At 42.4% G+C, this 27,850-nt stretch overlaps 1 protein-coding gene across 2 annotated transcripts; it reads left to right on the top strand.

Annotated features, from left to right (window-relative positions):
• On the top strand, window positions 1-27,850 carry Cep97 (centrosomal protein 97). Of its 2 annotated transcripts, XM_038345598.1 has the most exons (12): window positions 1-166; window positions 3,389-3,531; window positions 5,118-5,276; window positions 6,687-6,788; window positions 10,020-10,133; window positions 10,932-11,098; window positions 15,585-15,749; window positions 16,468-16,592; window positions 18,729-19,503; window positions 23,023-23,098; window positions 25,764-27,013; window positions 27,180-27,850. In XM_038345598.1, exons 1-11 carry the CDS (start codon window positions 124-126, stop codon window positions 26,454-26,456), a joined length of 2,562 nt encoding a protein of 853 aa, XP_038201526.1. In that variant the 5' UTR covers window positions 1-123; the 3' UTR covers window positions 26,457-27,013; window positions 27,180-27,850. The 2 variants fall into 2 exon arrangements, with proteins under 2 accessions (XP_038201526.1, XP_038201527.1); XM_038345599.1 differs by lacking the exons at window positions 23,023-23,098; window positions 25,764-27,013; window positions 27,180-27,850 and having other exon boundaries at window positions 18,729-19,106; window positions 19,187-19,302.

Genomic DNA, 27,850 nt, shown 5'->3' with positions numbered 1-27,850 from the left:
GCCAATTGGGCCGGTTGGGTGCTGTGCATCCTGGGAGTTGTAGTTTGCAGTTCCCCACTGCCGACTACAAGATCTACAGAACGGCTGAGGACGGTTGCCTGGTGCCATTAGCAAGCGGCAAGTATGGCGGTAGCGCGAGCCGACGGAGCTCTGACTCCGGGAGAAGGTAGGATGATGCCCACCACTAAGCTCCAAAGTTTACTTCACTAAGTCATATTAAATAGTTGCTTAGTGTAAAGCGAAAGCCTAGGTGTAGACGTGCAGTTTTGGACCAGTTCTTTTGATGCGGGGCTGAAGGCAGCGCGGAGGCGCATTAGCTACTGGGAGTTGTAGTCCCGCTCTCTGGTCCAGTTTGGCAGCATTGCGGTGAAGATTGGGTGAAGGACTCCAGCCCCCAGGAGCCTTCGCGGTGCCTGGCTCCCCCGTCCCGCGCTCTCCTTAGTCTGACTGGGCAGTGGGCTTCGGACTGCGGCCACCTTTCTGGGACGTTTACTTTGAGTTCCGAGTGTCCTTGGAAAATTGGCAGAGTCTCTTTATTTCTTGTGCCTTCCCTCTTCATCGATTCCGAGAACGTTCAGGAAGCATCTTATCTGATACCGCATCATAGTCGCCTGAACTCTTCATTGGAAGTGGCCAGTACCCGTGATAGAATCTGGGGGTGACCGGGACACGCGTTGCTACCCCGTCATTCTTCAGGTCTGGTCCTAGGATCGAGTTTGGTCTTTGTTTGGCCGACCGCAGGAGAGGGGTGCGCCTATAGCTTGGAGATGCCTCCGTGGGGCGCCGGACCTGAGCTTTTGTTTTGGTTACACTCTGAGGCGTGGTAGCAGCTGGCTGGATTGGGGCAGACCGGGGTAGAGTCGGGGGTCATAACCTGGGGACCCTGATCAGATTCTTGAGGGGAGGAGTTCGGCTAAAAGGTGTGTCGACCCTTCGGAATTGTGTGCGAACGCGCGGTGCGCTTTTCTAGTTTTCATCCATCAAGAAGGGGCTCACGACACCTCTCGTGCTAAGAAAACCGAAAAACATTGAAACCGTCTAGGAGAGCTGTCCCGAGAAATTATTTCCCAGGGTAGTCCCAGTCTGCTGGTAAATTTGAAATTGGAAGTTACTTTGGCCCCGCCCCCTATGCCTATGATAGCTACTTTTCCTAAACCTCTCTAGCACTCCAAGACAACAGATAAGAGTAGCAGTTGGCATTTACAAAGCCACTTTTTAAAAGCCAGATGATATTTTGGGCAACCTTCTTATATTATTTCACTTTTTTTTGTTTTGTTTTTCGAGACAGGGTTTCTCTGTAGCTTTAGAGCCTGTCCTGGAACTAGCTCTTGTAGACCAGGTTGGCAGGTTGGCCTGGAACTCACAGATATATCAGCCTGCCTCTGCCTCCCGAGTGCGATTAAGAGCGTGCGCCACCACCGCGCGGCTATTTCACGTTTTTATGTAGACCATTTTTTATATTGAATTCTTGCTTTTTTTCTTTTTTCTTTTTTTTTTTTAGACAGGGTCTCATTTTGTAGTTGTGAATGGCCTAAAACTCACTGAAATCCTCCTGCCTTTGTCTTTCCAGTGCTAATATTAAAGATGTGTACTACCAGAAGTGGCTCAGTCTTACCCCCCCCCCCCCCCCCTTTTTTTGTTTTTTTCCAGATGATTTCTCTGTGTAGCCCCTGACCTAGAATATGCTTTGTAGACTAGGCTGGCTTCGAACTCACAGTCTCCTAAGTGCTGGGCTTAAAGCCGTGCACCACCACTGCTTTTTGTTTTGTTTTCTTTTCAAGAAAAGTTTTCACTATGTATCTTCTCTCTGCCTGTCCTGGAACTCATTATATAGATAGGCTGGCCTCAAACTCAACAGAGATCCGCCTGCCTCTGCCTCCTGAGTACTGAATTAAAGGTGTGCACCACTATGCCTGGTTATCATTCACAAGTAGGAAAGTTATCATTCATAGAGTAGGAAAGTTAACTCAGCGATTTGCACATACAGAGGAAAGATGCTGGCGGGCACAGTGAGGGGGCAGCCAGCCTCTTGGAGAGAGCTCTCAGGTACCAAACCTGCCAACACCTTAATTTGGGGGGTTTTCAGACTGAAAAAATGAAAGAGAAAAAGAGAAGGAAACCTGACCATAGTGGTTAACCAGGGGAGCTATAGTCCGAAACCATCTTTTATTGAGTGTTGTATGCCAGGTCTGAGGCTAAGTACAAGTTATTTGGCTTCTTTACACCAGCCTTGTGAAATCAGAGAATCATTTTATTCTATCGATTAGTTTACTATACTTTGATTTTCAAAATACTTCGAAGCGACTGGGGATATAGTTTAGTTGGTACAGTGTTTGTTGTGTAAGAGCGAGGAAGCGAGTTCAGTCCTCCAAATCCAAGGCAAACGTTGAGTTTGGTGCCTGGAGCTTGTAATCTCAGAGCTGGGAAAGTGGATACAGGCAGATGCTTGGGGCTCGCTGGCCAACCAGCCTACTTTTTTGGATGAGTTCCAGGCCAGGGAGAAACCCTGCCTTGAAAAACAAACTGAGGGCTGTAGAGATGGCTCAGTGGGTATGAGCACTTGCCTTGAAAACATGAGGGCTGGACTTGAAATTCCTGTGAATAGCCCCCAATGTCTGTAGCCCCAGTGATGCCTACAATGCTGTGGAGCCTTGCTGACTTCCAGGTTCAGTGAGAGAGTGTTCATCAAGAGAATAAAAAGAGTGATAGAGCAGGACACCCAGCATTTTCTTCAGGCCTTCTTTGGCATGCATGATGTGCCCCCCAACTCCGCTCCTGTCACACATTACTTTGGGCACTTGAAGATATACTTGTAGTTATAAAAAGTTGGATCTCTATAAAAAATTTTAGATCTAGGGTCTGATGTGGTGATAGCTATAATCCCAGCACTTGGGAAGTGGAGGACCCACTAAGAGTTCAAATCCAGCCTCAGACACATAGAGTTTATGCTAGTCTGGTCAGCTTCAGACCCTGTCTCAAATCAAACAAAATAAAACAACAGCAAAAGAAAAACAACCCAAAACAAAGTTTGAAGGGTAAGAAAGGGGGAAAATAAAATACATAAAAATTAAAACCCAGATAAACAACTGAAAAACTCAAAAGAGAAACTTAAGCCCTAATTTTAAAATACTGTTGTTAGGTATAAAATAGGGGAACCTCAGGGGCTTGCATGCTAGGCAAAGGCTTTGCTTCTGTGCTATACCCCAGCATGTAACTTGTAAATTCTGAGGAAACATGTATCATTACAGCTCTACATTGCTATCATTTTAAATTCTTATACTTATTGTGCATTGATGTATTTTTAAATATGTATTCACATTTTTTCCTCAGTGTAAAATGCTAAGCTCAGCATTTTTTGCTTTCTAACAAGTTGTCTTCTCTTTTTAAGGATCAGTGGTGAACTGGTCAGGGCAGGGACTACAGAAATTAGGTCCCAACTTGCCCTGTGAAGCTGATGTTCACACATTGATTCTGGATAAAAATCAGATTATTAAACTGGAAAATCTAGAGAAATGCAAACAATTAATACAGGTGGGTATGAGTTACATAAGACTAATTTATTACTAAACAAAACCAAAAAGTTATTCTACATGTGTTGAAAGTGGTAAATGTTGCCTTAAAATTTTATATGCTAGCTTCTAAAGATGAATATATATATATACATATACATGTATATATATATATATATATATATATATTGCATTTACAGTGGTCTAGAAAAAGCTGTGTTAAAAAGTGGAAATAGGGCCAGCAAGATGGCTCAGTAGGTAGGAGGGGTTGTGCAGAGGCCTAAAGTTTGATCTGTGTGTGCCCCAAGGCAGGAGAGAACTGACTTCTGAGAGTATACTGGTGACATTTGATTGTGTGCCTGCTCCAGAGTGCCTACAAGTGAGCTATTTGCACACACACACACACACACACACACACATAGACACACATTCTAAAGTTTTTAAATTTCCTGTTCATTTTGCTTTATTTATGCTTATTTGTGCATGTCTGTATGAATGTATGCCATATGTGTATGAGTACAAGTGGAGGCCAGAAGAGGGGTCAGATTCCCTGGAGCTGGAGGGTGGTTATACATGTGGTTGTGAGCCACCTGACTTGGGTCTAGGAACTGAACTCTGATCCTTAGGAAGGATAGCAAGTGCCATCTTTCTAGTCCCATAAATAAATATATGTATATTTAAAGAGAACATTATATGTTGACAAAATATGTGTTAACATAATTTCTACTTCATATTGGGGGTAAAGAGTTTATTCATCCAAGAATGTTGGGGTTGGATGTGTTGAGTGCTTAGCGTACTCAGAGCTCTAAGCTTAGTCGTCAGTACTCTACCAACACTAGGAAATAAACAAGAAGTGTTTATTTAGTATACCTAATGTTATGAAGACTTTTATTTTTTTTGTGGAGCTTATATATATGAAACAGTGAGTTCCTGGGCACCCAGGGCTACACAGAGAAGCCCTGTCTTGAAAAACCAAAAGAAAAAAACGAAAAAACATAGCAGCCATGTCATACCTAGAAGTCAGTATTCCATGCTTTTCTTTCCCCTTTCTCCTGCTCTTATGTTCTTTCTACCTCTTCTCCAACGGCACTCCTGGAGCCTTGGAAGGGATGTTACAAATGGCATGTAGCAGCTATTTATTTGTTTCCTGCACTTTGATCAGCTATGAGTCTCTGTACTCATCACTAATCACTGAGTAGAGCCAACAGCACTAAATAGCTGACCCTGTCCTGTGCTGTGTATGCAGCTCTTTAGAAGGCAATTTGATGTGAATATTATGTCCTCTTAGCAAAAGTCATCAGTCACTTCTTCGCTAGGCTATGTCATCTCCAGCCACGGGTTTTTGGGTGGGTTTACAGTAACATGTGTGAATTCCTTCCTGTGGAGCAGGCATCAGTTGGTTACCCCATAACAGGCTTAACCTATACTTTTTGTTGAAGAACAAACTCCAGTAGTTATATTGTAGATAATAGATGTACGTAATATGTGTAAAAAATAGAAGGTGGGTGCGTGTATTTGGGTAATGTCTGACCATCTACCATAGTGTAAAAGTAATATGTGTGGACATATATATTTGTTTCTAGGAATAATAATGTTCCCTTTTCATAGTTGTCAGTGGCTAATAATCGGCTGGTTCGGATGATGGGCGTGGCCAAACTTACTCAACTCCGGGTGTTAAATTTACCTCATAATAGTATTGGCTGCGTGGAAGGACTGAAGGACCTAGTCCACTTGGAATGGCTGAATTTAGCAGGAAATAATCTGAAGGTGAATGGCTTTTTTTTACTTGGTAATTAACTTTTGATTTTTTTTCCATAGCAAATCTGTTCTCTGTGAAAAAGAAACTTGGCAAGTATAGAAATAAGTAGACTAAAAAATAAAAATATCTGCGTCTACAGTCTGTATTAACATAAACTTTAAAAAGCCTCCATTTTGAACATATACCATAGTATAGTATTCTTTCAAATGGGAACAGAGAATCTGTATTATACTTGAAAAAAGTAAATCAAATACTAAAGTCATGAGGAAAGAGATTTTTTTTCCTACTGAGTTAAACTTTTAAGTAAATTTTTAATGATACATGGAAATATTTTTTTTAAGTCAAGAGATCTGTATTCTATCTTTCCTACTTTGTACACAGGGATATATAGTTTTGGATAAGTTAGCAAACATTTCTGTATCTGTTTTCTGATGTGACAGGTAAGGGGACTAGAGTAAATGATAATAACCGTTCCTTTACGAGCAGCTACCTGCTGCTAGGCACTTTCCTAAGGGTCTGTAGTGAGCACATGTCAGCCTGTGAAGTAGATACAGTTGCCAGGCTTATGTAGATAGGAAAACTGAAGCACAGAGAAACTAATGCTTGTCCTAATACATACATCCAAGAAGTTGCAGAGCCCAAAATTAAATATATATATATATATATATATAAATTCATTCTTGAAGAATTTCACACAACCTCCAGCATATTTTGATTATATTCATCTACCATGCTTTCCCTAGCTTTCCAGATCCATCCCCACCTCCTTACCCAACTTGATTTCCTCTCTTTGTATGTATTTTTCTAAAAATTAAACCCCTGAATCAAATTTATGCTGTCTATGTCTTCCTGGGTGTGATGCCGTCCACTGGATGTGGTTGACTTACTAGGAGTCATACTCTTAAGGACAGCTGAGTGTCCCTTTCTCAGAAGCCATTAACTGTCTGTAGGTCCTCAGGGGTGGGGCTTGGAAGCCTTCTCCCTCCGTGCTAAACTGTTAACTGGCTTGCTCTTGTGTAGGTCATGAACTCGGCTGCTGTGAGTTCATGAGTGCCGTGGTCCCATAATGCCTACAAGATACTGCCTTGACTCTGGTCCTCCCTGACCATGGAGCCAGGATTTAATAGACTGTGTGGCTTCATTCTAAATTTGTGAATTCTTTTCTCTGCTAGCAGTTCGATGCCGTTGAAGTTTCTTTGGGCTATAAATATCTGAGATGGTATGAATTGCTTGGTGTCCTTGAAAACTTGCAACAGGGCTACGTTCTGAATTTGCCCTCCCTTTCCCCTTTGTCTTGCTCAGCTCCGCTGCTGTACATCTAGTGACAAGAGGAGGCGGCTCAGCTGCAAAGAATTAGGTAATGATTTTGATTTTTGATTTTAAGTGCATGGACTAATGTGATGCTTTTCTTGTAATAGACCATGGAGCAAATCAATAGCTGCACAGCGCTACAACACCTGGACTTGTCGGACAATAGCATACCCCAGATAGGTGACCTGTCAAAACTGGTGTCTTTGAAGGTAAGGGGTCTTCTGTCACCTCTTAAAAATGATCACAAATAAAAAATCACTAAAGCTGTGGTCTCATTGGCATAAACTCAGCCTGCCATATATTGTTTATTAAGAATCCCCCCCCCCTTTCCCCTTTTGAAGGGGTCTCCCAGTAAAGCCTAGGCTCACCTGTCAGGGCCACCATGCGCTTTCTTAATTTTTCCAGAGTGCTGGAATTACAGGTGTTTGCCAATATGCTTGCCAGGTTGTTTTTGTTGTAAAAACTTAGGAACTTTTTTCCTTTCTCCTTTTGGAGACAAAGTCTTACTGTATTGCCCTAGTTATTTCTGGAACTCCTGAGTGCAAGAGTATGTATTCTTGAGGCATAAGAGCACTTAGGTCATCCCAAATTGATTGTTAGTTCCTATAAGTGATGTCATTGTAGTTAGGTATTTCTTATTTCCCATTCTCTGAATGTGATAAATTTAGCTAATGCTAGGGACTTTAATATATATATCACACACACACAGTATTCTGATAAAGTTTAAAGTGATCCATCCTAAAGTTATGTCTTTTTTTTGATATAAGATCTCTCTATTATATAGCTGTCGTGATGAGAGTAAGCAGGCCTGCTTTTCGTCCTGCTCGGATCTCACACGGCTAGCTTTACACCTGAAATAACAACACACAAACTGTATTCATTTAAACACTGTCTGGCCCATTATTTCCAGCCTCTTATTGTCTAAATCTCACATCTTGATTAACCCATTTCTAATAATCTGTGTAGCACCACGAAGTGGTGTCTTACTGGGAAAGATTCAGCATGTCTGACCTGGCGGCTGGCTCCATCGCATCTGTCTCACTGAGGAGAGGCATGGCACCTGACTAACTTCCCTTCCCAGCATTCTGTTTTGTCTACTCCACCTATCTAAATCCTGCCCTATCAAAAAGCCAAGGCAGTTTCTTTATTAACCAATGAGAGTCCTCCATCATATAGCTCTGTCTGTCTGTCTGTCCTGGCTATGTAGACCAAATTGATCTCAAACTCACAGAGATCCAACTGCCCCTGCCTCCAGAGTGCCGGGACTAAAGGCGTGCGCCACCATGCCCAGCTTTATATATATGTTTTAGATGAGGTATCACTGTGTTGTCTAGGTTGGTCTTGAATGCAAGTGATCCATTTGCCTAAGTCTTCATCCAGCTGTCTGTTTGTCTATGTGGTTTTGTTTATCTGTTTAATTTTTCCTATTCTCAAGGATGCTGTTTTCAATAACTAAATTATAATTTCAATTATAATTGAGTTAACAAAGCTAATTTCACTTAATAGACACGGAAGGTGGAGAGATAGCTCAATGGTTAGGAGCACTGGCTGCTGTTCTCTAGAGGACCTGGGTTTGAGTCCCAGTACCATGTGGTGCCTAGAACTGTCTGTTATCCTCAATTCCTGGGGAATCTAAATTTCTGGGGATCTAAATTCCCTCTTCTGTCCTCCACAGGCACCAGATACACACATGGTACAGACATTCAAGTAGGCAAAACACCTATAAACATAAAATAAATGGTAAAATCTAAAAAATTCATTCATATATTTTTTCTGTATTTTTGCTTAATTGAATATTATTAGCACCAGATAGACTCTTCAAGTCTTAAATGTAAATCTGAAGCTCTATTTTCCCTACACATTGAGCAGAAATAATTTTATAACAACAATAATTCTAAACAATTTCATACATCCAACTATTCCAATAAATGCTAAGAAAACTCAAAAGAACTAAAAGATGATTGGATATTTTGTGTACTTTTCTTTTAGTTATAACTTTTTCCTCCTTGGAATGGATATATGAATAACTAAACAGAATCCTGAATGTTTAGAGTATCTTAGACTTGTTCTTTTTAAACGGTTCATTTGTTTTATTTATTTATTTATTTATTTATTTATTTATTTATTTATTTGGTTTTTTTCGAGACAGGGTTTCCCTGTAGTTTCTGGAGCCTGTCCTGGAGCTAGCTCTTGTAGACCAGGCTGGCCTCGAACTCAGAGATCCGCCTGCCTCTGCCTCCCGAGTGCTGGGATTAAAGGCGTGCACCACCACCGCCTGGCCATTTGTTTTATTTATGTGTATGTGTTATCTGTATATATTCTATGTGCATGCAAGTGCACAGGAAGACAGAAGAGGGCGTTGGATAGCCTGGAGCTGGATCCACAGGTGGTTGTGAGCCACTGAATGGAAACTAAACCTAGGTCTCTGCAAAAGCAGTCAGCACTCTTAACCTCTGAAACATCCCTCCACCCCTTGGATTCATTCTTTTTTATTGCTGACTTAATATTGGTCAGCTATGTCTGCAAGCAATAATTTCTACCTTTCTTTGGCTTCAACTAAGCAAAAAATGTAGTTGTAAAGTATGAACTGTGGCTTATCTGTCTCTTTTTCAAAATTTGCCTTCTACATGATTATTTGATTTTATGTGCATGTATGTGTGTGTGGTAGGTGTGGGCATGTGTGGAGGCTAGGACAAGATGCTGGCTGTCTTCCTCTATCCCTCGTTACCTTCTTACTTAGAAACAGTCTGTCACTGAATTGGAAGTTCACTCTCAGCTGTTGGCTAGCTGGACAGAAATCCACTTATTTCTGCCCCCAGTGCTGGGGTCACAGGTGTTAAGCACCATGCCCAGAATTTCTCACAGATGCTGTGAATTCGATGACAGGTCCTCGTGGTTGTAGAGCAAACATTCTTACCCACCGAGCTATCTCTCCAGCCCTTATTTTGATATTTTTTTTGCTTCATTTGTTTTGTTTTGTTTTTGGTGTTTGATTTTTTTGAGACAGAGTTTCTCTGTGTAGCCCTGGCTGTCTTGGAACTCACTTTGCAGACCCAGCTGATCTCCAATTCAGAGATCAGCCTGCCTCTGCCTCCTCAGTGCTGGGATTAAAGGCATGTGCTACCACATCCATATTTATTTTGATACTTTAAAAGGGAATAAATAATTATGTTGGAAATTGCTTTATGTATTAACTTAAATTGTATATCATGCTAGTATATCATAGCAAAGCCAGATAATACATCAATTATGTGTTCTTCGATAAATCTTAAACCCTTGTTGGGCTAAAGACCACTTTGGAGCCTTTTAAGTATTAATCTTTGATTTGTGTGTGATAAGAAGTATAACAAAATAGGTCTTTTTATTCTTGCATGCACCATTTTGGCATTGGCAAGTCAATTTATTTATAATTTGTTGATTTGTTCTTTTTTTCTTTCAAGACCTTGCTTTTACATGGAAACATCATCACTTCTCTTAGAATGGCACCTGCATATCTACCCAGAAGCCTTTCTATATTGTCTTTGGCAGAAAATGAAATCAGAGACTTAAATGAGGTAAAATTTGACTCTGGGATCTTTCCTTCTGGGATCCAAGAAGGAAAAAGTCCAGGGCTTTCTGGGATCCAGGAAGGAAAAGTCCAGGATTCTGTGGGATCCAGGAAGGGTAAGTCATAGACTCTGTGGGATCCAGGAAGGGGCAGTCCAGGACTCTGTGGGGTCCAGGAAGGAAAAGTCCAGGAGAGATAGGTGAGGTTCTCAGGCTCATTTTAGATCACCTTGGGAGAATTACTGCCCTAGTGAAACATCTGGCCCTAGAACATCAACATCTTGCTTTCTCCTTTTTCTTAACCTGGGAGGTCATCAGGCTGAATTTCAGTTGCAATGCTGCAATTATCATCACTGGTGATTGGTAGGAGAGAGACATCTACTTTACAGGGGGTCAATAAGGCAACCTGTCCACTTTTCCATGGCTTCTATTATGTTTCCCAGTAGGGTTTTCTCAAGTCAGGCAAAGTCCTTTATGTCAGTAATCTCAGCACTTAGTAAATAGGAACAGGAGGGTTAAAGCTGAAGATCAGTCTGGGTTAAATGAGACCCTGCCTCAAAGAAAGTAAATATGATTTTCTTAATTAGGAAATAATGCTGATGTTCTTCCTTGTGCAGCAAGGACAAATGACCAGGTTTTTAGAATTTTGGAAGTCAGTGGCTAAGAGTAAAGAATTGCTTAATGCTTTTTAGAACAAGAGGGAAATTGTGACATTCTCATATGCTGCCAAAATTATGTAATCAGCGGAAGCCCTGTGCTTGACACTGAACATTCATTTTGTTCAACAAGGATGTCTTTTGTTCTAGATCTCGTTTTTGGCTTCTCTAAGTGAGTTGGAGCAGTTGTCAATCATGAACAATCCTTGTGTGATGGCAACACCGTCCATTCCAGGGTTTGACTACCGGCCATACATCGTCAACTGGTGCTTAAATCTCAGAGTACTAGATGGATATGTGATTTCGCAGAAGGAAAGGTGAACATGATCTGCTTAACATGGTCTCAATCAAGGAATTTTTTTTTTGAAAGATCACTTCTAGTTTGCTATAGATTAATTGCTGAATTTTTCTAAAAAGTGTATATTTACAAATTAAAAATGCTCAGATAAGCTGTTTCCATGGGTACCTCCATCATGGTCTTGACCCCTTTGCTCATATTGCACCTGCCTCCCTTTGACCGGACTTTGGGAGCTTAGCCCAATCATTGTTCTGCTGTGGATCTCTGTATCTGCTTGCATCAGTTGCTGGATGAAGGTTCTATGATGACATTTAAGATAGTCATCAAGCTGGTTGGTGGTGGCGTATGCCTTTAATCCCAGCACTTGGGAGGCAGAGACAGGTGGATCTCAGTGAGTTTGAGGCCAGCCTGCTCTACAAAGCGACTTCCAGGACAGTCAGAGCTATTACACAGAGAAACCCTGTCTTGGAAAAAACCAAAAAGAACAAAAAGTAGTCATCAATCTTACTACAGGGCAAGGCCAGTTCTGTCACTCTCCACAATTGCTTAGGGTCTTAGTGGGGCTATCCTTGTGGATTCTTGGGAATTTTTCTAGTGCCAGATTTCTTACTAGCCTCATAATGGCTTTCTCAATCAAGATATCTCTTTCCTTGTTCTCCCTCTCTGTCCTTCCCCCATCTTGACCATCTGTTCTGTTCAGTTCTTGTCCCCGCTCACCTTCCCCCGCTTCCCTTCTACTCTCTCTTCTCCGACCCCCATACTCCCAATTTTCTCAGGAGATCTTATCTATACAGCTTACCTGAGCTAATGGGAGCTCAGTGACAGTAGGGGAACCAGCATAGGCCCACTGAATGTGGGTGACAATTGTATGACTGGGGCAGACTGTGGGGCCACTGGCAGTGAGACCAGTACTGGCTTTTTGGAACCCCTGCTCTTTGGAGGGATACCTTGCTTAGCCTAGATAAAGTGGAGAGGGCCTTGGTCCTGCCTCAAAGCAATATACTAGATTTTGTTGACTTCCCATGGGAAGCCTTATCATCTCTGAGGAGTGGATGGGGGGTGGGGTGGGGGGAAAAGGTGGAGGGAGCGGGAGAAGGGAAGGGAGTGGGAACTGGGATTGGAATGTAAAATGAGAAGAGATAGTTGTTTTTATTTTTAATTAAATATGCTGGTGTAATAGCGCAGATTGTGCTGGCGATTCAGGATTATCCTTCCTTTCTTAGAAAAGGCAGAAGGTAAACAAACATCAGGGCTGGGAGCAGATGTTGTGGCACATTTAAGTAATCCCAGCCCTTGAGAAGCAGGGATAGAAGAATTAGGTGGTCATTGTCATCTGGGATACATTGTTGGTTCTAGAACAGCCTGGACCACATGAGACTTAGCCTCGGGTAAGGAATACAGCTCATTTGGTAGAGTGCTTGCCTTCCATGTTTGAAGCCCTTGCTCTGCAAGCCTGAGAACCCATATAAAAAGCCAAGTATAGCTTCTCTTACCTGTAGCCTCAGGATGGGGAAGCGGATAGCAGAAATGGGTGGTGGATTGTTGGCTAGCCAGTAAAGAGCAAGCTTCTATTTCATTGTGAGACCGTTTCAAAGCCCTGGTTTTCTGATATAACTGGCCATGGTGGATGCATGCCTGTGATTCCAGCACTGGAGAGATGAAAGTAGGAGGATCAGAAATTCAAATCATATTCAACTACAGAGCAACTATATATGAAAAAAAGGGTGGGGTGGGGGGAGGGAGAGATGGCTCAGCAGATATAAACACTGACTGCTCTTCCTGGGCTCTATTCCCTACATTTACATGGTGGCTCACAACTAGCTGTAATTCTAGTTCTTGGGGATGTTCTTATGTCCTCCAAATGCATTTGGTATATAGTTATACACGCAGGCAAAAATATTCATACACATAAAATAAAAATATGAAAAAAGTGAATATTAGCCCTAGAGATTAGAGCTAGTAATTCTAAATGCCAAGCTTATAACAATCTATGTTTCAAAAGTCATTTAATGATTGCTTAGAAATGGTAACATTCTTTCCTAGAAACCACATGATTATGATATAAGATCTTGGCTTACTCCCACAAAAGCTTGTTAGCTATCTATCATATGTGTAAAGGGGGTGTTAATAATATGTTAGAACCCAGTGACTTTTTATGATGCACTAGGAAAATGCACATGGTGTTTCAATTTGGAACTTGAAGCAGACATACTATACTGTTTCTCACCTGATGCCTGTGAGTCCATCCTTAGATCACTGATGGTCTCTGCATCTCGGAGCTGGGAACCTCTTCCACCAAGATTGCGTCTTCTAGAGACTGTTGCATGATCATTAGAGCCTTCAGCAAACTGGGCTGTGGAGATGGAAGGCATGATGTATTATTCTCTTTACTATGCCTCCTTTCTTTTCTGCCCTCAGGAAATATGCATGCATGGGCCCAGCACAGTTTAGCCTTCACTTCCAAAAATCCTTTTGGGAGATGGTCCTCTTTCCCCCAACTCTTTGCTTTCTGTTCTTGTTCCTGCTTCATACCTCATGTGTGGTGTCCCACTACCTTCTGGCACTTCTATTTCTACATCTTGCTGGAGAATGCTGGGATTCAGCTTACCGCTGAATCTGGCTTTTTATGTAGATTTCAGGGATTGAACTTAGGTCATTAGGTCTGAGTACCAAGTGCTTTTATATGCTCAGTCATCTTGCTGGCCCTGTAAATGCATTTTAAAAATGAAAATATGAGCTCAGCGGTGGTGGCTCATGCCTTTAATCCCAACACTCAGGAGGTAGAGGCAGGCGGATCTCTGAGTTCGAAGCCAACTGATATACCGAGTGAGTTCTGGGACCGCCAGAGCTACACAGAGAAACTCAGTCTTGAAAAACCAAAACCAAAACAAAACAACAAGACAAAACAAAACAAAACAAAAAATAGAAAAAAAAAGAAAAGAAAAGAAAAAGAAAGTGTGATTTATAGGAGGCATATCTTATATTACGATTGTAAATTTCTCTCTCTCTTGTGAGACAGTGTCTTATGTAGCCAGGCTATTATTGAGGTCTCTCTCTCCCTGTGTAGCCAAGGTATGATCTAACCTCTTGGCCTTCACTCCCTCAGAGCTGGATTCCAGGCCTGCTTCCATGCTGGCTTCACATGGTCCTGGGATTGAATCCAGGTATTCATGCATGCTAGGCCAATGCTCTACCAGCTTCAGCTATTAGCAAGTTCAAGGTCAGCCCCAGCTGACACTGAGACATTGTCTCCTAAAGCAACAACAAAAATAAAACCACTAGTTTGTTACAGTTGCATACTGTATGGGTTGGCTATGCTGACTGGGTAATTCTCAGGCAGTTTCCTGTGTGCATCCTCCTATTTCCTGAATCACCTAAACATTGGTGGTTGGATATGACCATGTGATCAGGTTCAGTTTGGAGAGTTCCTTCCTTCCTTCCTTCCTTCCTTCCTTCCTTCCTTCCTTCCTTCCTCCCTCCCTCCCTCCCTCCCTCCTTTATTTTTGAGGTATGATCTTTCTACATAGCCCAGGCTGTCCTGGAACTCACTATGTAGCTCAGGCTGTCCTGGTCACAGAGATCTGTCTGCCTCTGTCTCTCAAGCACTGGGATTAAGGTGTGCACCACCATGCCCAGCTAGTTTTGAGGATTTAAAGGGAGGACTACTTTATAGATCCTATTGGGTCATATTCAATGTTTGGATGTCTGTTTTGTTATTAGTAGCTATTAATGATCCATGCCTGAAACCATTAATTCATTAAAGTTTACAAAACTGAGAAATTCTGTTATTTTTATTAGTTTCAGTACTTATGTGAACTAAGTATTTATTGACAAATTTTGTATGGAAATAAAGAATTAACAATATTTAGTCCCCATTTTACCAGTTAAAAAATGACTAATTAGGTATTTTTAAAAACTGCCATTAAGAGCTTATAGATTGCTTCTGTTTGGCAAAGTAAATGGAGAGAATGCTCATTGCCTCTTTGAAAATAATTGAAAAATACTTGGACTTGTTAGTATGAACAGTGCCTCTAATTATGAAAACAATTGAAATCTAAGACCGAGGGAAGTGAGTTAGGAATATAGATAGAAAAGCAGGGATTGGGGCACATGTTTGCGGTTCCACTGCTGAGGACGTAAAGATGCGCAGAGTGTTGGAGCTCGCTAGCCAGCCAGCCTAGCCCAAAGGTGAGCTCCGCGAGTGACCGTGTCTCAAAATTAAAGTGGAGAGCAGTAGAAGATACTCAACCTCAACCTCTGGCCTCTACTGCACATGCACATGAGTTTTCACACACATGCACACACCAGGAACACACATGCCACTACCACCACCACCACAACCACCACCCATCAAGTTTAGCTAAAAATAAGCAAATAAAACGAATAAATTTTTTTTTTATGAAATCATGTAGTAGTATTATAAGGCAAATTCAAAAAGAAGATCACTGTTACTCAAGAATGTATTTTGACCACTCCTGTGCCATCACCTCTTCCTTTTTTCCCAGTTTGAAAGCTGAATGGCTTTATAGTCAAGGCAAGGGACGAGCATATCGGCCTGGCCAGCATATCCAGCTTGTGCAGTACCTGGCTACAGTCTGTCCTCTTATTTCTGCACTGGGCCTTCAGACTGCAGAGGATGCCAAACTCGAGAAGATTCTGAGTAAACAGAGGTAAGCCCATTCATTTGTGGCAGCTGAGGGATTTGGAGGTGAAGGTACCTCAGACTTTCCGTGGTTAGAGGGTTCCATGGCAGTTGCTTTGCTAAGCAGTTCTTGAGTGGGAGAACCAAACAGTGTGATAACGGACGAATGGGAGGTTTGTCGATGCCAAAGTTAGAACCCAGTGGTAGATCTGCCTTGCATGTGTTAGACCTTGAGTTTGAGTTACAATACCTCAAGAAAAGTATTTGCCGTTTAATATAGGTAGGTGCCTCATGTAAAAGTGCTCATGTTAACAAACGTGGCCAGAGTGTTTAGTAATCCCTTCTCTTATCAGAGATCCTGTCTTTCAGTGTTTTCACATATGAAGTTGTGTTTGTATAAGGTCATGTGGACAGTTAATTGTATAGATTGAGACAGGGTCTCATGTAAACTAGATTGGCCTTCAACTCATTATGTGGAGAGGGTGACTTTGAACTTCTGACTCTGTTGCCTCTAGCTCTACGGTGCTGGCTTTACAGGTATCTGCTGACATCCCCATCTTTATCTAACAGTTAAAAAAAAAATTTTAACATTTTTACACAATGCTTTCAACGAGACTATAGTTTGTCAGTGTCTAAGGACGCTGTTGCAGACTTGTTAGGTTTCTGTCGTAGCATATTAACCGAGGCGGCAGAAGAGCATGTCTTCTTAGTTGGTGGAGATGACAGCAGATGTGGTTGGTTTCTAGGTTCCACCAGAGGCAGCTGATGAACCAAAGCCAAAATGAAGAGTTGTCTTCTCTTGCTCCTGTTGAAACAAGGGCACCCCTTACCCCTGAGTGCTCAAGCCCTGTTCAGGATTTCCAGGAAAGCGGTAAGGAAGTTGTGGCCCAGTGCCTAAGAACAGCTTACTCCACTGCTATTCCTCGACTCACTGGACTTACTGGGTCATGAAGCAGTTTGTTTCAGACAGGGTCTCTATGTCACTCTCACTGGTCTGAAACGCTCCATGCTGCTCCCACGCTAATCTTGAACTTGCTTCAAATCCTCTTGATTTTCTTCCTCCTTCTTTTGGTATTTACTTTATGCATGTGTGTGTTGTTCTGCTACTTCCTCGGGATCATTGGCTTCATTGGTCCATAAGGGTGGAGGGAGCAGAAGCGGGGGAACAGGGTTCCGATGGCTGTAGGTATGATGGAGATAGCCTTCCAGGAGATGTTATTTATGGATTAGCTTGGCTTTATTCCAGACAATAGGAAGTATATAGGATTGGGAAGCCTGGGGACCAGCGCGTACTAAGCGGCATGCTCCTATCACGAGGCTGGGTTAGTGGCAGCACGTCCCTATGAAAATAGCTGGAGTACATCACTTAATTGCCATGTGGTCCACAGGGGAAGAATGTTCGCAGGGAACTATGTCAAGGGTCATCCAGCATCCAGGCCTAGGAACAGCCTCCAAATAAGTACAGAGAGAGAGAGAACAGGAAGTCTCCCTGGTGGGAGGGAGTCCTCCTTGTTGCCAAGCTTAGAGAAAGCTGCCAGGCTATGGTAGACTGCAACCTCTGACAAGTCTCCCAACATGTATGAGAGTGTTTGGATGAGTATTGTATGCATACAGGAGTCTGTGGAAGTCAGAAGAGGGCATCGGATCCCCTGGAACTGTAGTCACAGACAGTTGTGAACTATCATGGGTGCTGGGAACTGAACCCTGGGCTCTCTGCAAGAGCAGCAAAAACTTTTTTTTTTAAAAAATTATTTATTATGTATACAATATTCTGTTTGTATGTCTGCAGGCCAGAAGAGGGCACCAGACCCCATTACAGATGGTTGTGAGCCACCATGTGGTTGCTGGGAATTGAACTCAGGACCTTTGGAAGAGCAGGCAATGCTCTTAACCACTGAGCCATCTCTCCAGCCCCAGCAAAAACTCTTAACCACTGAGCCATCTCTCCAGCTACTCTTAAGCCCAGAAAAGGGAGTCAGATCTCCTGGAACTGGAATTACAGATATTATGAGCCTCCATGTAGGTGCTGGGAATCAAACTTAGGTCCTGTGTAAGAGCAGCACTGAGCACTCTCCAGCACCATGTTGTAGAAGGTCGCTTGTTCGTTTCCCAGCCTCCCAGCCTCCTGAAATAATCGCACAGAAACTATATTATTTGCAATACTGTTTGGCCAATAGCTTAAGCATATTTCTAGTTTGCTCTTATATCCTAAACTAGCTCATCTCCATTGATCTGTGTATTGCCATGTGGCTGTGGCTTACTGGATAGAGTTCCATGTGAAGTCTGTCTCTGGTGGGGCTACATGATGTTTCCTGACTCCGCCTTCTTTCTCCCAGCATTCAGTCTAGTTTTCCCCACCTAGCTCTATTCTACCCTATCACAGGCCAAGGTAGTTTCTTTATTCATTAGCCAATAAAAGCAACACATATACAGAAAGACCTCCTGCACCAGCACCACGAAATTTACTTTTCTTCCCCCCCCCCCCCAGTTTTTCAAGATAGGGTTTCTCTGTAGCTTTGAAGCCTGTCCTGGAACTTGCCCTGTAGACCAGGCTGTCCCCAAACCCACAGAGATCCACCTGCCTCTGCCTCCCAAGTGCTGGGATCAAAGGCGTGAGCTACCAATACCTGGCAAAATTCATTTTCTTAAAAATGTTTGGTTTGACATTTTAGTCATGTTGGAGGCAATCAGTTTATTGTGCTTACTATATTTTAGGGATCAGATTTCCTTAAATGTAAATAGCTAAGGGATTAAGGAGATGGCTCAGTGGATAAAGGTGCTTGTTGCCAGCCTGACAACCTGAGCTCAATTCCTCAAACCCACATGATGGAAGGAGAAAGCTGATTGCTACAAGCTGCTCTTTGACCTCAGCATGCAAACTACGGCATGCATGTGTACACTACACACACAGAGTACATAAATAACTGGAAAAAATGTTTTAAGTATACAATTAAGAAGGCTCTTCAAATACTTGATGATTTAAATAATGCTCTCTCGGTTCTTCTAGAGCCTGTTCTCCAAATCAATTCTTGGGTTGGGATAAGCAGTAATGATGATCAGTTATATGCTGTTAAGAATAACTTCCCAGCCTCTGCACACACTACAAGATATTCTCGGAATGACCTTCACCTGGAAGACATACAGACAGACGAGGACAAGCTCAACTGCAGTCTGCTCTCTTCAGAGTCCACTTTTATGCCCGTTGCATCAGGACTGTCTCCAGTATCACCCACTGTGGAGCTGAGGCTACAGGGCATCAACTTGGGCCTAGAAGATGACGACGATACAGATGAAGCCATGCAAAGGCTGGAAAGCCAGGACTTGGACAAGGACAAGGAAAAGCCTTTGTGGGATACAAATGAGAGTTCTGCTCAAGTGCTGAAAGGTAAGATGAGTACAGAAGTAAAGGAGAAAGCGGGGCTGTTTCCTTGTCCCAAGTCAGTGCTCATCAATGCTCTCTTGAAGGAGGATAACCATGGTCTTACATCTTTTCCGGAGTCAGTTGGACATAGCGTATCCCACGTAGAGCCAAACAGTGAAGAAACCGTGTCTCCCACCACTTCAGAGAAATCTCCCTGCAGGATTTTTACCCAGAGATCTGTTGCTTTGGGACAAGATAAAGTCACCCTTCAGAAACTGAATGCAGCTGCCACTAAGCTTCAGGCCTGTTGGCGGGGCTTTTATACCAGGAACTACAGTCCACAAGCCAAAGGGGTACGTTATGAAATCCGGCTGCGCAGAATGCAGGAGCACATTGTCTGCCTGACTGATGAAGTAAGGAGGTAGGTTGGCTTGGGGTGCTGGGTTCTGAAGTTTTTTAGAACTCTGCTGCTGTGATCATGACACCAGGTGGCCACTGTCAGTGTCCTCATCTCCAGTGATATAGCAGAAGCCTCCTGAGAGTACAGATTGCCACATGCATCTCCATTCTCAGCATAGCAATTAGCACATAGATGTAGTATCACAAAAGACATTGAGTGGCTGTGAACTACATAGGCATCTATGATTCTCAACAAGGGGCAGAATCTGTAGAAAAACTGGATGAGGAGGAAAAAGTTCACATAGAATCAATTAGGTGACATAAGAGCTAGAGAAAAATATCAGGGATTCCGAAGGGACTAAAATTCTGGGGCTAAGGTAGGAGTTAGTCCTCAGTTCCAGGGCATACTTGTTTAGCCGACTGCCAACCTCTGACAGTCAGGAGTTCATTAGTATTGGAATTAATGGTGTTTATCAGTAATATAGGTGGCTTAGTGGAAAGTAGCGAAGGAACAGCCAAGAGAGGATATTCTATTCATTTCCAGTGGGGCAGAATGTTTGTGGAGAAGTGAGAGGGGCTTCATGAAGGGGAGAGAAAGTGATGCTAGATTTAGCCATTGGTTGTAATTGGTGACCCTCAAGACTGTCCTTGGGTTCCATGATTTGCTAAATGGGCTTACAGAACTCAGGAGTCATTCTGATCATGGTTGCTGTTTATTATAGCAGATGCATACAGATTGAAATAGGGGAAATCTCACAGGGCAGACCAGGTGCAGACTTCCAGAGGTCCCCTCTCAGGTAACTTAACTCTTAGAGGTACAGGGCTTACTTCCCATTGCTGGGATATAACGTTGTGCCAACCTGAGACACTTTTCCAAGCATTTCAGGCCATGGTTTTTATTGGGGGTCAGTTATTTAATTTCTCATGTGAGTGTCTTGAACACACAGAGATCCACCTGCCTCTGTCTCTCGAGTGCTGGGATTAAAGGCGTGTGCCACCACCACCCGGCTGGAGTAAGTTTTAAAAGTGGTGTGTTAAAATGTTTGGGAACAGAGTGAGATTATGACCGTAGAGTGACGGGGTAGTTATTCTTAGGTAGAGCATCCACTCGAATGTTGAGCTTTCAGAACAGAAGTGACAGGAATGGGGCAGAGAGGAAGCCTGGTGCTGAGACATCAGTGAGTAGTGCGGGAGTGGGAGAACTGATTAGGATAGCATTAGGATAGCAGGCGTTCTCAGGGATGTCTTAGGCTCCTATTGCCTTGCTGAAACACCATGACTGAAAGCGACTTGGGGAGGAATAGATTGTTGCAGTGTATAACTCCCTGGTCACACTTCATTACTGAGGAGTAAATGAGAACTCAAAGCAGGAACCTGAACCTTGAGGCAGGAGCTGAAGCAGAAACCATGGAGGAACATTGCTTACTGGCTTGTTCCTCATGGCTTGCTCTGCCTCCTCAGCTTGCTTGTTTGTTTGCTTGCTGCCTTCTGCCTGCCTGGCTGCCTTCCCTCTTTCCCTCTCTTTTCCTCTTCCTCTTTCCCTCTTCTTCCCTCTCTCCCTCTTTCCTTCCTTCCTCCCTCCCTCCCTCCCTCCCTTCCTTCCTTCCTTCCTTCCTTTCTTCCTCCCTTCCTCCCTCCCTCTCTCCCTCCCTCCCTTCTTTCCTTCTTTCCTTCCTTCCTTCCTTCCTTCCTTCCTTCCTTCCTTCCTTCCCTCCTTCCCTTTTTCCTTGAGATAGGGTTTATCTGTGTAACAGTACTAGCTGTCCTGGAACTAGCTCTTGTAGACCAGGCTGGCCTCAGTGAACTCACTGCTTTTGCCTCCCAAGTGCTGGGACTAAAGGTATGCTCCACCACCGCCGGACTTTTATGTATTTATTTATTTATTTTTAAGATTTATTTATTATGTATACAGTATTCTGTCTGTATGTTTGCCTGCAGGCCAGAACAGGGCACCAGATCTCATTGCAGATGGTTGTGATCTACCATGTGGTTGCTGAGAATTGAACTCAGGACCTCTAGAAGAACAGCCAGTGTTCTTAATCTCTGAGTCATCTCTCCAGCCTGCTTTCTTATTCAACTCAAGACCACCTGCTCAGTGGGCGTAACCCCTTGTTGACTGGGTTCTTTCTTATTAATCATTAATCAAGAAAATGTCCCATAGACTTGCCTGTAGGCCAATCTTATGGAGACATATTTTTCAATTGAAATTTCTCTTCCCATATATTTCTGGGTTTGTGCAGAAGAACTCAACCAGAACAAGGGATTAGATAAAGAATCACTTGAAAATAGCAGTGAGGGCTGGAGAGATGGCTCAGAGGTTAAGAGCACTGACTGTTCTTCCAGAGGTTCTGGGTTCAATTCCCAGCAACCACATGGTGGCTTACAACCATCTGTAATGAGATCTTGTGCCCTCTTCTGGTCTGTAGGCACACATGCAGACAGAACACTGCATACATACACACATAAATAAATAAATAAATAAATAAATAAATAAATAAATAAATAAAAGAATCTGACTTCTCACTGTATTTTATTTAAAAAAAGAAAAAAATAGCAGTGAGGAGCAGTTTGATGACTTTGTATAAAAGAAAAAAGGGCTTCTAATTGAAAGAGCGATAGTGCTTGTACAAATGAGTCCACTTTAGCTAAGAAAATGTTCAGAGAAAGCAAGCCTGTGAGGGAGTTTGCTGCTTAAAATCCAGGAGTGATGGATGGCACAGAAGAATGTCTTGGAGAGCTTAGAGAAAGTGGATTACTGTCTTGGAAATTCTGAAAAGGGGTGAGGTATGGCTCAGGGGTAGAGCCTTTCTTTGTCTAGCAGGTACAAGGACCTGGATTCTCGATCCAGTACTGCAAAGATTAAAAACAAACATAAAACAAAGTTCAGGACAAAGTGGGGGTGACATCTAGAGTGGTAGTGGACAACTAAGGAAGGCTCCGCTTTGGAACAGGCTTACGAATCGAGACGGCTCCTGTAATTGAGAGGAAAGACTGCGGTATGAGAGCGAGTAATAGGTGGGAGAGTCTGTGACCCCAGGGAGAATCAGGGAATGGGGCAAGTGGGACGGGGCAAGAGGGATGGGCTCGGTTAAGGTCTTAGGATAAAATTGTCAGTCTGTGATGCCGAGTGCTGGAGTGTGGCTGCTAACTTCCGGAGGCTTTGGATAACCAGCCTTTTCTAGGCCCTGCCGTCTTGTGTTTGTCTGGGAGCCTGAAGGGCAGCTAAAGAGATGTTTACTACATAAGCGTGTGCACACACACTCACACTCATACACATATCCCCCACTGGTAGTGCTATGTACAGTGAATAAGTAAATTTCAGTCTCAGTTACATTTTACTTGGCTTCTGTCTTGAAGCATAGTTCATTCTGAGTTATGCTTGAAGCATTTTAAATAAGGCTAGAGCTTAGCCATTCAACAGTGGAAGCAGTTGCTATTAGGTTATTAATCTCTTTCTAATGCATCTGCTTAGTACTTGTAACAGGAAGTTTACATCAAAGCCTTCTTCCTTACGCTAACATGATCTTTTGAATCATTGTAGATTAAGAAAAGAAAGAGATGAAGAGCGTGTGAAAGCTTCTGTACAAGAAGAAGCTGTCAGATTCCTTTGGAACGAGGTAAATGCCCACTGCTGATTCCTCTAGTGTATGTGAACACAGACAATTTCCAGTGAGACCAACTTTTTTTTCCTTTTGGTTTTTCAAGACAGAGTTTCTTTGTGTAGCCTTGACTGTCCTGGAACTCACTCTGTAGATCAGGCTGGCCTCAAACACAGAGATCCACCTGCTGCCTTGCCTCCGGCGTGCTGGGAGTAAAGGCATGCACCATCACCGCCCGGCCCCAAATCATTTTAAGCCTGTGGTTTTACTAGTACTGTAAAACTTTAAATATTACAGTATTACTAATATTGTAATAGAAAACTTCTGAATCGTGGGGTGGTGGTGGCAGCACATGCCTTTAATCCCAGCACTTGAGAGGCAGAGGAAGGCAGATCTCAGTGAATTCGAGGCCAGCCTGGTCTATAAAATGAGTTCTAGGACAACCAGGGCTGTTACACAGAGAAATCCTGTCTCGAAAAGCAACAACAAAACAAAACAAAAAAATCCCAAAACAACAAAAAAAACTTCCTAATAATAATTTCTTAGAAATATCTTTTTTTCTTAGAAATATCTTAACAAATAAGTTGTAATTATATAGAACCTATATATTAAGTTAATCAATTTTTAAATTTTTTTATTTACTATTAGTAGGGAACTGGTTAAATAAACTATAAAAATAACAGCACTATATAATGCTATGGGACAATTAAAAAGAATAAAGTAGTACTATGGACTGACCTGGAAAGATCTCCAGAATAATACTAATAAAGTAGAAGATGGAGCTTAGCATCCACTTGGTTTGTAAAGCTGAGGACCAGTGAATTAGTTCACAGGGTGAAGGTGCATGTCATTAATATTGACAGCCTGAATTTGGTCCCTGGGACCACATGATGAAAGATAAGAACCAACTTCTGCAAGTTGTTCTCTGACTTCCACAAGCATGTGTGTGCCCCATCTATAAATTTAAAAAATTAAAAATATATATTAAAACTGTAAGTATATGGGAATATATAGAAAAAGTTCTGAAAAGATATACTTTAAACTCCTGTCAGAAAGTACTTGATGACACAGGGCTATGTAGTGAGATCCTGTCACAAAAAGCAGACAAGAAATTACCTTGGATATTAGTCACAGTGAAACTAAAAATTCTATTTCATTTTGCTTTTGAGATAAGTTTTCATGTGGTCCAGATTAGCCATACACTCACTAAGCTGAGGAGTGGCCTTGAACTCCTGATCCTCCTGCCTGTACCTCACAAGTCGGGGTGTGCACCATCACAACTGATTTGTGTACTTCTGGGCCTCAAAAACAGGGCCTCATCCATGCTAGGCAAACACTATACCCACTGAGCTACTCTGTATCACTTTCTTGCTTGCAATTTAAAATAAGAATTTATGTGTATGGGTGTTTTGCCTGCATGTATGCAATGTGCACTATGTGTGTGCGATGCCCTTGGGGCCAGAAGTGGGTAGTAGAACCCTATGAGACGAAGTTACAGATGGTTGTGATCTGCTGTGTGGTGCTGGTCTTCTGAAAGAGTAGCAAATGTTCTTAACCGCTGAGCCATCTCTCCCATACCTTGCTTGCAATTTTTGTTTGTTTGTTTCTTGAGATAAGGTTTCTCTGTGTAACAGCTCTGGCTGTCCTAGAACTCATTTTGTGGATCAGGCTAGCCTCAAACTCACAGAGATCCGCCTGCCTCTGTCTCCCAAGTGCTGGGATTAAAGGTGTGTGCCACTACCACCAGGCACAACTATTTATTTATCTTTAAATCTTGTATTATTTTTAAATTCTTCGTTTGTTTATTTATTTATTATGTATGCAGTATTCTGCCCACATGTATGCCTACATGACAGAAGAGGGCACCAGATCTCATTACAGATGGTTGTGAGCCATCATGTAGTTGCTGAGAATTGAACTCAAGACCTCCAGACGAGCAGCCAGTGCTCTTAACCTCTGAGCCATCTCTCAGCCCAAGGCACAATTTTTATAGTAAAAGTTCGAAATTATTTTTATTTTATTTTATTTTTTTATTTTTCGAGACAGGGTTTCTCTGTGGCTTTGGAGCCTGTCCTGGAACTGGCTCTTATAGACCAGGCTGGCCTCGAACTCACAGAGATCCGTCTGCCTCTGCCTCCCGAGTGCTGGGATTAAAGGCGTGCACCACCACCACCCGGCTTCGAAATTATTTTTATATCTTAAGATATAAAAGGTCATATTGTCAAGAATTTGGGAATATTTTTAGTCATTTTAGAAAGTTATAAATACTACATTTTAAAATAAGTAGAAACCCTGTGTCTGCATGTATATCTAAAATAAACTGATTTTAGAGGCTCCATTTATTTATTGATTTAGGTGCCAATGGCCTTATTGACTAGATGTCAATCTATAGTTTGTACATTGGTGACCTCTTAGTTAAGGAGTTAAGATGCTATTGTATTTCCTGTTGTTTCTCCTGTGGAGCAAGAGAACTGCTTTGGCATTGGTCTGTGTGCTGGTGATTGTGCTTTGCTACCAAGACCCCAAACACTGTGCATTCCTGGTTAGGCTGGGAGTCCTATGAAGAGGATGGGGAGTAAGGAATGAAGGCACCTGCATGTCTTCTGGAAAAATAAAAAGCTCAGGACCTTTTTAAAAGGCCAGATTTTTATCTTATGATAAAACTGTGCCTTCTGTTTTACAGGTGAGATCCCTACAAGCTTGGCAACGGGCAGTGGAGCAGCGTCTAACTTCCTGGCATACCGATGTTCCTCGTGCATCTAGTACTCTAGTGTCACCTCAAGCTCCAGTATTTCCACAGCGCCAGGCCCTCGCTTCTGATCAGAATCCTGATTGGCTCCTTGCTGAGGCTGAAGCGTCTCAAGAGAGATCTGTTCCAGAATTCCCAGACTCTGGTTTTCATTCCTCCCTAACAGAACAAGTTCACTGTTTGAAGGATTCTTTGGATTTTGAACAGAGTTCCGTAGAAAGCAGTGAAAGCTCCATGTTGGGGAATTCCACGGACACAGTGAAATGCGGCGGAGACGCCGACTTTGAGGCCGTGAGTGGGGAGCACGCAGACTGTAGCAAGGGAAGCTCCAACAGCGAGCAGGACAACACCCTGCTCGCACAGTATTTATCTTCAGTCCAGCAGCTGGACGAGGCCGATGAGAGGACAGATTCTGACGATGTGGCAGGAGACAGTACGTGCCACGTAGCTTGTTCCCCCGAAGGGTTGGATGCCTCCTCTGAGATCGAGGCTCCTGGAGTATCTCCCACTTTACAGGATGAGATTAGCCAGGCCCCAGAGAATTGTAAGTTAAACGCGGACGTTCAAGGGCAGCAGCCGGAATGTGAGGCCGCATTTCAGGTGTTGCATGTGGGTGTCACTGTGTAAGCTGTCTGATTTAACGGGGGAACAGAGATTCACTTGGATTTTCTCAGTGTTTTCAGTTGCTTCTTTTCTTTTGCAGGGGGGCAGACTTCCCCCATTCTGTTATTATTTCTATAAAACTTGTATTCTTGTTCCGTATTTTTCAGATTTGAGATATTGAGCTAAGTCTTCATTTTGATTGTACTAATGTACTAAAAATATTGATATTAAAAGGCATATGCACTTTATTTCTTAATAATTACACCAATGTTTCTTTTACATACTTCCTTTCAAAAACAGTTTCTTAAAGTATTTTTGGCAATTTAAACAAGAGAGCTTTGTTCTTCCTAATTACATAGTAAGGAATATAATATGTAGGATGAGGATTATGAACAACTGAAATTTACTGGACAGTCTCCTTGAACTAGAAATATGTCTTTCCTCCCTTTGAGTTATAGGAGTGTGTGTATGTGTGTATGTGTATGTGTGTATGTGTGTGTGTATTGGCAGTAAACCCAGAGCCCCAGAATGCTAAGTATTTGCTCTGCCACTCAACTGTCATCTTAATCCTAGATTATAAGGTTTTTTTTTTTTTTTTCGAGACAGGGTTTCTCTGTAGCTTTGGAGCCTGTCCTGGAACTAGCTCTTGTAGACCAGGCTGGTCTCGAACTCACAGAGATCCGCCTGCCTCTGCCTCCCGAGTGCTGGGATTAAAGGTGTGCGCCACCACCGCCTGGCGATTATAAGGTTTTTAAATGGGGTGATTAAACTGCCTCATGACAAACTTTAGGTAATTTGTGGATCAGTTTTGAAGTAAAGTATTTCATATAAGGTTAAAATCAAGCTTACTTGGGCAAGAGTATTTCTCTTTGATGTGGAGAAAGACCACCTAATGCTAGTCACTTGAAATAATGCTGGTCTAATGTTTTATAATTTCATTATGTGCATTTTTAGCCTACTCACATTTATGTGCCAATATTTTGGGAAGAAACATATTGTAAGAAATCAATATGCATTCATCATTATGTTCTTTTATTTCTATATGTATTTTACCAGAAGGACCCAAGCTATTCTTTTCATTTTGTGTGTGTGTGTGTGTGTGTGTGTGTGTGAGAGAGAGAGAGAGAGAGAGAGAGAGAGAGAGAGAGAGAGAGAGAGAGAGAGAGAGAGAGAGAGATTGATCCTGGGGGCCCAATCTAGGGCCCTGTGTGTGCTAGGTAAATACTGTACCACTGAGCTGCACTCTTGACCTTTGTTTCATAGCGGAGAACATTTAAAATCCTGCTACTGAGAGATTGGGAATGGATTTTTAAAATGGATTTTTATCTAATCTCTGAAAAAAGCCATATTTGACAGAAAATTTATTTGTAGTTAAGAAAAAAATAAGCCAGGCTGGGCCTGGTGGTGAATGCCTTTGA

The sequence above is a fragment of the Arvicola amphibius genome, chromosome 10 (genome assembly GCF_903992535.2).
Source record: "Arvicola amphibius chromosome 10, mArvAmp1.2, whole genome shotgun sequence".
In the NCBI taxonomy this organism is placed as follows: domain Eukaryota; kingdom Metazoa; phylum Chordata; class Mammalia; order Rodentia; family Cricetidae; genus Arvicola; species Arvicola amphibius.
Note: the sequence above shows the minus strand (reverse complement) of the source record. Positions and strands in the feature narration are given on the sequence as shown.